This window comes from Quercus lobata, chromosome 9 (genome assembly GCF_001633185.2).
Source record: "Quercus lobata isolate SW786 chromosome 9, ValleyOak3.0 Primary Assembly, whole genome shotgun sequence".
Lineage (NCBI taxonomy): Eukaryota > Viridiplantae > Streptophyta > Magnoliopsida > Fagales > Fagaceae > Quercus > Quercus lobata.
The window spans coordinates 12,512,101-12,524,380 of record NC_044912.1 but is presented as its reverse complement, the minus strand read 5'-3'; the positions used below and the strand labels follow the sequence as shown (position 1 = coordinate 12,524,380).

Below are 12,280 nucleotides of genomic sequence, written 5' to 3'. Positions count from 1 at the left end.
ACTAACCAAGCACCTAGCCCACTCCCTAGATGGGCTTGGTTCAAGCTCCCGGCCCTAACCAAATAGCTTCTAATATACTGAGGTCAAGGGATAATGTCTTGAGAAAATCCGCTTGCCAAGCAATTAGTGGCGCTTGGTGCAAGTTTTAAGAGTCATTTTGTCACGAATAGTGGGTCCTATCTAGTTAGGAATATAGTACAGAGAGACTCAACATGAAAAAGTGAAACCACCCTCTTATTATGACGATTTTACTAAGGGAAGTCTATAAATAAAGATCAATGGGAAGGGGGTTGGGAAAAATTGGGGAGAGTGTCACGAAAGTGGTAAGGAAAAACAAATCCCAAGAAGAACGAAATCTTGCTTAGCTTTTGCTAAGAAAGGTCATGTTCACTAAATCACTTTGATAAGAGGAGAGTTATAAGGGAAGTAGTCTAGGATTCATGGTCCTCTCCTTCAGAAGCTGCAACACCACCTTTGGGACCTCCCATTGTTAGATATTCCTAACCCCCAACATAAATAAATTGGGCCACTCAACCTAAAGCCTTCTAAGAATTAAACTTGTTGGAATCTCTTATGTGGTCCTAAAGCCTTCTAATACTCTTAGAAATGTTTAATTCTTTTTATTTTTATTTTTATTTTTTTGGTTGCTAAGTTTTAGAAATGTTTAATTCAAACCATATTCCCATTTACCATGAGTCCATGACTTCATTATACCATTAACAACTTCATATGTAATGAATTTATTATTTGAATTGAATTGTATTGTATTTATAGATATGGGTTTAATTTGAAACTTCTAAAAATATAAGTTTAATTTGAAACCAATTTTAAAGTCTTTATTTTTATTTTTTGAGAACAAACCAATTCTAAAATATAAAGTGTAAATCTAAAATATAATTCATATTTTTATCCCCTCCTCGGTAAAAGACTACGAGGGTTTTTTATTTTTATATATATATGCATAATTTAGACAAAGACCGAGACTTGTGAGTCTTAAGAGTTATATATATATATATATATATATATATGTATAATTTAGACAAAGACCGAGACTTGTGAGTCTTAAGAGTTATATATATATATATATATATATATATATATATATATATATATAACTCTTAAGACTCACAAGTCTCGGTCTTTGTCTAAATTATGCATTTGTTTTTTTTCCGACCTCTGTACATTATAATACAGACAGCCTAGTCTTCGTCTCCCTCATTAAGTTCCTCCTCTCTCACCCAAACCAAAACCTTCCCAGCTCTCATCAATGGCTTCAATACCCAATCCAGTTGACAATGAAAATCCCAACAAAAACGATACAAATCCCAATAACACGAACACCATTCCCATCTTCATCTCCACTGAGTCTTTGCACACCATCCTGTCTCACCAATCTCTAATAGATCACTTGCAATCATCTCTCCCTGCAGCCTCGTCCACCCTCCAAACCCCAATTCGCCAAAGCTACTCCGTTTCACGATCCTCCTCTCTCCTCCTCATGCCTTCTTGGTCCTCATCCCCTTCTCTCCCCTACGTAGGTGTCAAGCTCGTCACCTATTTCCCTCAAAACTCCTCGCTGAACTTGCCGGGAGTGCATGCGAGTTACGTGCTCTTCAGCTCTGTAACTGGGCAAACTTTGGCTTCCATGGATGGCACTGTGTTGACCCTTTATAGAACCTCCTGTGTCTCTGGCTTAGCCTCTAAGATTTTGGCTAGAAATGACAGTGAAACGCTTGTGATGATTGGTGCTGGTGCTATGGCACCCCATTTGATCAAAGCACATCTTTCGGCTAGACCCAGTTTGCGAAGGGTGATCATTTGGAACAGAACAATAGAAAAGGCAAGAAAATTGGCCGAGGAAATGGGTGAAAATGCTGGGTTTGATGGGGTGTGTTTTGAGAGTAATGAGTATTTGGAGGAAATTGTTGGATTGGGAGATATTGTGAGCTGTGCAACGAATTCGGAAACACCAGTTGTGAAGGGCGAGAGGTTGAAGGCAGGGGCTCATTTGGATTTGGTTGGATCCTTCAAGCACTCAATGATGGAGTGTGACGACGAAGCAATAAGGAGAGGGAAAGTGTTTGTGGATAATGAGGCTGCATTGGTTGAAGCTGGAGAATTGGTGGGTGCTTTTGAGAGAAGGGTAATCGAAAAGGGAGATATTGGAGGAAATTTGGTAGAGTTGATTAAAGGAGAAAAGGTTGGCAGAAGAAGTTCAGAAGAGATAACAGTATTTAAGTCTGTTGGCTCTGCAATTGTTGACATTCTTGCAGCACAATTGGTTTATGAAACTTATATTGGAAAGCAGTAACTTGTCAATTTTCTTTCTCGCACATCTTGATTTTGTTAATTGTAACATTTCTATGTGTCTTTCTCGCACATTTTGTTTTTTTTAATAATTTTAACATTTCTATTCTGTCTAATTTCTATGCCTATGTTATACCATTTGCACAAGTCTTTGTGATATTAATCCACGCCCTACTTAGTCATGTAGACTAAACCTCTTAGACAAAGATATGCTAAACTACAGTACATTTAATACACGATTTTGCACCTTTTTAGAGAGACATCTGCAAATTTCGGTTGAACTTATGCTTTGGTGATCATTCATTCTGTTCTTATAGGAAAAGACACAGAATTTATTAAGTTCATATTATTCTATCACTTGATTCCTAAGATGGTTCTATCACACTGCTGTAAGTTCAACTCAAACAAGTTGCTCATCAATATTACAATCTGCAAACTCTCTTCATTATTGCTCGACTATATGAATAGTGAAAAGAGAGTTTCAAACAAAAAGTTTTTGATAAATTACCGATTATCCCAAAACCATAAGTTTCAAAATTCAACATTTCTGAACTTGGGATAATGTTTGGCTAATTTTTTCTAGCGAGACAGATTGGTTAAAGAAAAATACTGATGTGATGGGCATGATGATAAAATAAACAGTACACATGATAGAAATTAGAAAAGCTCATGAGAAAGCAAGCAATGATGCTCCCATAGAAACTAAATAGCCCGAGTAATAGAGCAAGTATGGATGAGTAATAGTAGAGATGCTTGATAAAAAATTTGAATTTCTGTAACATTAGTTGCAAATAACAATTACATAAGCTGGTGACTGTCTATGGATTTTTTCTTTTTCTGTCACCCTTGACCTTTTCCATTCAAATCTTGACCAAGAGAGTACAAAAACCATCCAGAATTAAACTGGAATATGCTATTTGTCAATATTAGCACTCATTTTGGTGTTTGTTTCATCATTTGTGGCTTGTGGTGGATCCTAGGGAATAGTAGATCATTAAGCTGTCTCTCAGCACTGTACTCTGAAGGGGCCTGCAAAGATAAGTTGGTTAAGGCAAAGGCTTATTGGCAATAGAAGATTACTTTCTAACAAGGATATGTTTGTACATCAAAGATAGTTCCAAAAAAAAAAAAAAAAAAAAAAAAAAAAAAAAAAAAAAAGAAAGATATATATATATATTCGCAACTAAACCAAAAAGATATGACCATGTATAGACGGAGGCAACAGTGCAAGAATATGACATGGATTGTTTTTAGACATGAGAAAGCAATCCTAAGGGTGTGAATTTTGACTGGTTATTGTTGCAGTCCACCTAAACTAGTTAACACACAAAATACAAGAAAGAATACCTTTAACTTACTAATAGCTAAATACAACTAGCGCACTACTAAGTGATTGAACATTTTACCTCCTCTTCCAAAAAAAAGGAGAAGATACCAATTATTTCAAGGACTGTTGACTACTTTAGAAGAACACTATAATGCATCTTGATTGAATACTTCTGAAATATCTTTGGGATCAATTAAACAAGGTAGTGCACTATATTCTGCCTGATTTATATAAGTAAATTTCTAGAACTCAAACTGTGATTCAGTGAACCAGACATCAAAAAGCCCTCAATGAGAAGGATAAGGTAGTAATTGGAGGTGAAAAGGCATAGCATGAATAAAAAATGCATATACGCAGTTATGTACATTCATAAATACACACACACATATTCATACATATATATAAGAATTAACTTCTAGCTGAAGAATAACTGCCATACCTGTGTATTAAATGCAAACCGCAATGTTTGTACTTGTGTTCCTGAACAAACCTTTACGTCAAACCCGAGGGAATCTACACCAGTAAGTGCTGCCTCCTGTAATGATTGCAATGAGGAGTAATTATCTACAGCAGCGTCTAAAAAACCTCAACACATACACATAAGGTCGCAGCATACATGTAATATGCATGAAAGGCGGCTGCAGAAAGGATTTTTCACACATGGTACTTTTGTTTCTCTCACTCATATGATCATGAACACATTCAATAATGTGAACGCCTTTCCCTATCATACCTAATCAACATTTTGGATACCATTGTGTTTTAAAGTGCTTAAAAAATGGACCAGTTGCACATCACGTACTTGCACAGATCATTTGGCCACATATAAATGTCCCAGGAACTCAAATTACAAAATTTTTTATAAGTTACCTCCACTTGAATACCCTTACATCTCCAACAAAGAGATTTGAGGGCCTGTATGGTCTTTTCTCCACCAGCTTTTAGACGAGATATAATTTTGGCTGCTGAGTGTGCAATAGCATCAGGTTTTCACGAAGTCTTCTACCTCAACAACAGTCTGTGGAGGAGTAACAAAAGAATAATATTATTGAAAATAAAATTTGAATTTTTAACAAGCACAGAGAGGTGCATGAAACAAAAAAAATTGCCTCTGTGATTACTTAAACAAGCTTAATATGATAATTCTACCCACAATTGTATTTGTTCCTCAGTCCCTCTGTAATTACTTAAACAAGCTTAATTTGATAATTCTACCACCAATTATATTTGTTGCTCCTTCTCAAAAAAAAAAAAAAAAAATTTGTTGCTAAGCATTTAAATAAGTAAACCATGAAGACATTGATAATTTAAGCCAACTGGTTCACATGAAAAGATGTCTCCCAATCAGTAAACTATTTTTCTTTTTCTTTTTTAGTTTTTAGGGTATGAGCGGCCACAAACCAAAATATTCAGTATTAATCCAGGGGGTTGGCCGAGTTGGTTGGGCTCTTGTTCTCAAAGTACTTCTACTGGGCTCGACTAGGTGTGCTCCCTAGTTCGAGTCCTGTTACCTGCACTTTGAAAAGAATTTCCTGGGATAGTGTTTTACCCCTTCGTGGGCCCATCCAGTACGAACAGTGATTAGTTTATGGTTGAAAGCCTTGAGAAAACACTGTGGAAACCAAAAAAAAAAAAAAAAATCAGTATTTAAGGCAGTGCAGAGGAGAATATTGTTATTCAATTAAGGTAGACAGTTGAAATTCTTTTAATTAAAATGGTCTTAGCAATAGTAGTGGTAATGGTGACAATACAGACTATACAGTGCATGAATCTAGGACTTCTCCTGACCAGATTGCGTGAAGCATGGAAGGAACTTGCTTAAAAAAATTGCCTCTGTGATTACTTAAACAAGCTTAATATGATAATTCTACCCACAATTGTATTTGTTCCTCAGTCCCTCTGAAATTACTTAAACAAGCTTAATTTGATAATTCTACCACCAATTATATTTGTTGCTCCTTCTCAAAAAAAAAAAAATTTGTTGCTAAGCAGTTAAATAAGTAACCAAGATCAAACAAATTGTGTTTTCCAATGTATGTCAAGGATGACATCATTGACATGTTTCAATCTATAAAGAAATTTACCAGCAACCACACAATGTCAAAACACACCTAAAAACCCATTAAACATACAGGGATTTCCATGTGAGGAGAACAGCTGAATTCTAGTCATCTCCAACCTGTAAAATGAATTCCCATTTACAGGGATTTCATCCTTCTCAGGTTCAATTTTGAAGGTAGAGACCTGTTCTAGACTGCCACAGTCACCAGATCGGATTGAGTCCAATTCGAGTCCGGTCAAATCCTTCGAGTAGGTTGGGCTCGGTGGGTCTGTCGACACCCCTACGTGTAAGGCTAACTGAAATCATATGCAACACAATACAACTCATAGCCCAAACTCTTGATGAATTCAAACTCAAGAGAAAAGTAAAAGGAGGATTGATTTGGTAGGTAGTTTTTTTTTTTTTTTTTTTTTGATAAGGATTTGGTAGGTAGTTAAGGGAGTGTTTTTTGAGTGAATGATATACATACATATATATATATATATATATATATATATATATTAGTAAGGACAAAAGATGATACACTAACTAAAATTGTGATTTGAAGTAATGAGTTGCCAACATTTCGTTAATACTTTCAATACGGAATACGGTGGCACCACTTAAGTTTATGTTTTTTTTTTTTTGTTTTTGATAATCTTAAGTTTAGGTAATTATTAAATAAAAAAAAACTTTTTATTTTTATTTTAGGAGGAGGCATAAATGTAAGAGCATCCACAACAGTGGAGTTATTTTTTTAGTTATTTAGCACCACAAAAAGTTATTTTACTAGTTTACCCACTCATTTTGCAAAACATTCAGTAGCAATGGATTTGTTTTAGTTTTCAACACAATAAAATAATATAAACATTATAATAAAATATTATATCTATTACATTATTTGATTAATTTCTTTCTTTCTCTTTCTAAAAAAAAAAAAAAATTCTTTTTCTCTAGGCGTAAATGCTCTTTTCGTCCCTACATTTTGGGGTCATTTTTATTTTGGTCCCTACATTTCTATTTTACCACTTTTAGTCCCTAATCCAATTAACGCTTGTTATTTTAGTCATTTCCGTCAACCAACAGACGGAAATGGCTGATGTGGCTAACAGACTGATTAAAATATTAATAAAAATCCACCGTGGCTCTTGTCACCCATGCCACATGGATTTCCCGCCCCTTTATTCACATGTGACCCTCATGTGACCCTCACTACCCCCCAAATCAATACTAGAAACCCAAAATCGGTCCACCTTCCTCCATACCAAATCAGTCTACCTTCTCTTTCTGTGAACCCCCAAACCAAATCAGTCCACATTCTCTCCGAATTTGAGATAGCCATCAAATCACCATAGCAGACAAACAAACCACCATCGCAGACAAACAAACCCAAAAATATATATACCTAAACCCATTTTTCTTGGAATAGCAGAGAAAAGAAAAGCAGTGAGATCTCTATCTCTGTGAGATAGAGACCAAACACACAGGTATTAGCTCTCTCTCTCTGTATGTCCTTATATATAGCTAGCTTTATATTATGTGTAGGGGCCACAATGTTGCTTTTGTATATTCATTGTTTGGGTTTTGACTTTATTATGTTTGTTTAGTTACTTTTGACTGTTTGTTGGTCCTTGTTTGGGTATGTGTTTCTTTATGGCTTCCAATGTGTTTCTTAGTGGGACAAAATGCTTATGACATTGTTGTTTAATATGTGTTTGTTTGTGCTTTCCAACGTGGTCCCTCTACTCCCCTGTTGAAGATAATGTGCATTACCATATTATATAATTCAAAACAGCTCAGGTGGATTGTGGAATGATGAGTGCTGAGTTGGTAAATAATTAATGTGTGATATTTTGTTAACTAATGAGTGCTGTTTTGGAATGTAGTCAATATTATTTAACTAATAACTAATGAGTGTTGTTTTGTTAACTAATGGTTTATATGTGTTTTGCATGCAGCATGAGTGAGCTATTTAGTTTGTCTGTGCATCATGGTGGGTATTTTACTGATAACCCTCGAAAATATGTGGGAGGTAAAGTGGATATAGTGGACAATTGTGACCCTGATAGGTGGTCCAAGACAAAGATTGTGGGTATATGCAGGGAGTTTGGGTATACCTCTGTGAGCAGGATTTGGTATAAAATGCCTGGTAGTGATCTAGAGAGAGCTAATTTCCATTTGATAGTTGATGATGATGATGTCATGTTTATGACCAATTTAGTGATTGTTCATGAAGAAATTCATGTGTTTTTAGAGCACTCTGTTAATAATCCTATACTAGTGGATGAAGGTGAGCATGTTGGGGCAGATGTGCAGCCATTGGCAGTAGAGCAAAACCTTTTAGGATGTGGCAGTAATGATGAAGGTAGTGACAATAGTAATTCTGGTAGTGAAGATTATAACAGTAATAATGAGGATAATAATGAGGATCACATTGAAGTAGATGCTGAACAAGCCTACTCTAGGAGAGAAAGTAACACACCAATGGTTGAGGAGGTTGATAATGATGATGTTGTTGAGGTTAATGTTGCAGAGGTGTATTCTAGGAGAGCAGGTAAGGAACCTATGACTCAGCACCCATCTGAGGACAATGATGTAGTTGATAGTAGTGACAGTGAAGGAGGTGATGGTGAAGGAAGCGGCCTAGAGGATGAAGATATAGTGAATCCTGATGAGAGGGAGTTTGTGGAGAACAGTAGTGATAGTTGGGATGGTTCTGATGAGGATGTTACTAAACCAATACAAATGGGTGCTGGTGTAATAAACTCTGATTATGAGAGTGAGGAGTTGCACAGTCTTGAGGAATCATCATCTGATGATGATATTGGGGATGATACTGATGATAGCTCTGAGGATGAACTGAAAACACCTGTGGGAAAGGGAAGGGGACAAAAGAGGACCTTCCTAGTGTTTAAGCCAGTTGCTAAGGCTGAACATATCAGATTTGAGAAAGATATGTTGTTCACAACACCTAAACAATTCAAAGAAGCTATAACTGATTATGCAGTTCATGGTGGCTGGGGGATTAGGTTTGCAAAAAATGATTTGCAGAGGGTAAGAGCAGTTTGCCAGGAAAACTGCAAGTTTGTGGCATATCTAGCAAAGCTGCCAAGAGAGAAAAGCTACCAATTAAGAACACTGAACCTGGAACACACATGCACTAGGAGTTATAAGAATCCAAGGTGCACTTCTTCATACATTGGGAGAAAGTTGATGAAGAGGGTGAGAAGACAACCTAACATGGAACTAAAAGACATCCAAGATGCTGTACATGAGAAGTTTACACTAAACATAACTCCGGGAAAAGCCAGCAGGGCTAGGGAGAAGGCAAGAGAATATGTTGATGGGGCTTACACATAGCAGTACAATCAACTTTGGGAGTATTGTGAAGAGTTGAGGAGGGCTAGCCCTGGCAATACCATACTTATGAAGGTACACACCTTCAATGAAGGTGATTTGGTTGCTGAGATGGACTTGATCTGTGGGGTTCCATATTTTGAGAGGTTGTACATATACCTGGATGGTTGCAAGAAAGGGTTTATGGCTAGCTACAGGCTAATAATTGGTTTGGATGCCTGCTACTTGAAGACTAAGTCAGGTGGGCAATTAATCACATCAGTTGCTAGAAACCCTAATGAAGAGTACTTCCCACTTACGTATGCTGTAGTGGAGGCTGAAACTAAAGACTCCTGGACATGGTTCATAAATTTGCTACTTGCAGACATAGGTCAGAACACAAGATGGACATTTATATTAGACCAGCAGAAGGTATGTATGTTTATTACCATATCTATATACATTACCATATTGGATGTATAGAGTTACGAACAACACAATTGTTGTTGTTGTACTCACAGGGGTTGGTGCAGACCTTTATTGATAATTGGCCACAATATGAGCATAGGATCTGCTGCAGATACCTCTACAATAATCCCAAGAAGAATCATCCGGTGTTTTGATTAGAGAGTTGTTTTGGAAAGCAGCCAAAGCTACTTATAAAGCTGAGTTTGATAGGTTGATGGATGAACTGAAGGGAATTGATGAGGATGCCCACAATTGGTTGCAAGATCATTCAACCACCATATGGGCCAGACACATGTTCAGTGAGGATGGGTTGAGTGATACAGTACTGAACAACATGTGTGAGAGTTTTAACAGCAGGATTCTAAAGTTTAGATCTAAGCCTATAATTACTATGGTATGAATCTAAGCCTTTGAGTAACAGTTAGTCAAATACATTATTTGATTAACATCTTGTGTGTGATTGCAGTTGGAGTCCATTAGGTTATATCTTATGACCAGGTTTCAAGATAACAGATAAAAGATCATGAAAGTGGAATCAGAGATATGCCCTAAAGTGCTTAAGAGGTTGCATAGGGAAAAGACTGCAAGCAGCAGGTGGCTTGCTTGTTGGGCAGGTCATACACAGTTTGAGGTTAAAAATGGACTGCAAAACTTCACTGTGGACATGGAAAAAAGACATTGTAGTTGCAGGAAATGAGATACGATTGGCATACCATGTGCCTATGCAATTTCCTGCATATTCTTCAATAGGTAAGATGCTGAGCAATATGTGCATAGGTGTTTTCATGTCTTCACATATAAGGCATGTTATGAGCCAGTAATTGCACTTATCAATGGGCAGAATATGTGGAGACCTAGTAGTGTCCAACCTGTTCTGCCTCTTATCAAAAGAAGACCACCTGGTAGGCCCAAGAAGAAAAGGACAAGGGAGGCTGGTGAACCAGCAGGTAGGAGAGCTAGTATCTCCAAACAGTGTAGGACCTATGGTAAAATAGGACACAATAAAAGAAGTTGCAAGGGTGAGATTGGAGGAAACTCTTCCCTACCAGGCACCAAAAACAGAACCAGTACAGCCAAAAAGGTAACATTTTACCATATCTATCAAGTAAATGTGTGAGAGTTTTTACATATTACATGTCAATAAATGTGGATTTCTTGTTTGTAGACCAGCAGATTCTAAAACTATTCCAACATCAATCAGCCAACAGGACAAGCTCAAGCTCAACCAAGCTCAGCCACCCCATTTGCACCACCTCAGCCATTTGTATCATCCCAGTCTACCATGCACACCTTCACTCCTGGTGCACCACCTCAACCATTGCCATCATTCTAGTCCAGCATGCACACCTTCACTCTTTGTGCATTTCCTCAGCCATGGACAAGCTCTTCCAAGCCATGTGCAATATACCAGACCAGCATGCACTTCTCATCCAGCCCAAGTGCACCATACTAGACCAGCATGCACTTCTTATCTAGCCCAAGTGCACCATACCAGACCAGCATGCACTTCTTATCCAGCCCAAGTGCACCATACCAGTACAGCATGCACAGCACTGCCACACCTTTTCCACCACCCCAGTCCAGCATGCACAGCATTGCCACACCTTTTCCACCCTAGTCCAGCATGCACAGCTCCAGTCCAAGTGCACACCAGACCCCCACAGGATCATCCAATCCAATTGCACCACCCAACTTAGGTAGCAATCCAATTCCAAGACTGAGGAGGAAAAGGATGGTCACATCAAAGACCCTGAATGCTTCCAAGAATGCATCTAGATATATGGGGGCTATCAAGTTTGCTGGGAGTCAGTCATCAACGCATGCTCTAAGAAAAAATGAATAGCTTGTTGTTTTATATCTTTTGACGAATGACTTGTGTTTTGTATAATTATAGCCAAGCCCTTATTTTGTACAATTGGTATTAGTTAAACAATGCCCTGCAGTTTGGGTTAAGATTGGCAGTTGAACAATGCCCTTTTGTTATTTAAACATACTTTTTCTTTTTTTAATGATAACTATGTTTGGGTTAAGTTTGGCAATATGTTAATTAAGATGTTTGGATTTCAAGATTGAGTTTGTTGTTTCCTTCTGTTTTGTTTTATATGTGTAGTATAGTGCTTTCTTGGAATATGTTATCTATTAATGCCAGTTTTATTTGTTGCATGCACTTGGAAATCTGCTACTTGGTTCAACAGGGACATTTCCAATCCACACATCCACACATTGAATTGAATGAGAAAGGTATTCATTTATTTCTCAACAAAAAGAGTACAAAATAAGCAGCAGGTGTGTGTCATTGCTAATAACTAATCCTACCAAAATGGAGCACATTGCCAACCCTCCATACATAAACACTACAACCCTACATGCACTACCAAGCACAGCAACCCACACAAGTTATTTCCACCCCCTACCTAAGCAAACATAGAACTGCAAATATCACCACTAACAATGCCACAACTACAACTAAAAACTTCTCTCTCTTCTTACAGTTTGCAAGCTCAGCCTTAAGTTTGATGATCCTTTGCCTTTGCTGTGGGATAAGCATCTTACCATGTTCACATATCTCATCATCACGCCATTGGAAGAACCTACACTTTTGCCCCACTTGAAACACAGATAATGCTCTGAAAAATGAAAAATGGAAATCCATAAACTATTGTAGCAACAATTTGAAACAAAATATTGAAATTAACTAAAACCCTCTCAAAAAATTTACTAAAATTGACTTACCCAGTAGTTTGGACAACCATAGAACCTTCTGCCAAGGTTGGCTTCAATCCACGCCACAACTAGGACAA

The 12,280-nt window shown here is 37.3% G+C and overlaps 1 protein-coding gene and 1 long non-coding RNA gene across 6 annotated transcripts; one reads left to right on the top strand and one right to left on the bottom strand.

Moving 5' to 3' along the window:
• Nucleotides 1–1,137: 1,137 nt before the first annotated feature.
• Nucleotides 1,138–2,391, top strand: LOC115960323 (protein SAR DEFICIENT 4-like). Its single transcript, XM_031079159.1, has one exon. The coding sequence runs from the start codon at nucleotides 1,268–1,270 to the stop codon at nucleotides 2,309–2,311; it is 1,044 nt and encodes a 347-aa protein (XP_030935019.1). The 5' UTR covers nucleotides 1,138–1,267; the 3' UTR covers nucleotides 2,312–2,391.
• Nucleotides 2,392–3,005: 614 nt separating this feature from the next.
• On the bottom strand, nucleotides 3,006–6,130 carry LOC115959580. 5 transcript variants are annotated; one of them, XR_004084926.1, is made up of 5 exons: nucleotides 5,746–6,130; nucleotides 5,036–5,246; nucleotides 4,505–4,652; nucleotides 4,074–4,169; nucleotides 3,006–3,336 (listed from the first exon to the last, which is right to left on the bottom strand). It is a non-coding gene; the product is annotated as an uncharacterized LOC115959580 (long non-coding RNA). The 5 variants fall into 5 exon arrangements; XR_004084925.1 differs by having other exon boundaries at nucleotides 5,767–6,130; XR_004084928.1 differs by having other exon boundaries at nucleotides 5,814–6,130.
• Between the last annotated feature and the right edge of the window lie 6,150 nt (nucleotides 6,131–12,280).

Bases quoted from the DNA above. Each gene is read 5' to 3' on its own strand.
- LOC115960323 (XM_031079159.1), top strand. From the start codon at position 1,268: ATGGCTTCAATACCCAATCCAGTTGACAATGAAAATCCCAACAAAAAC.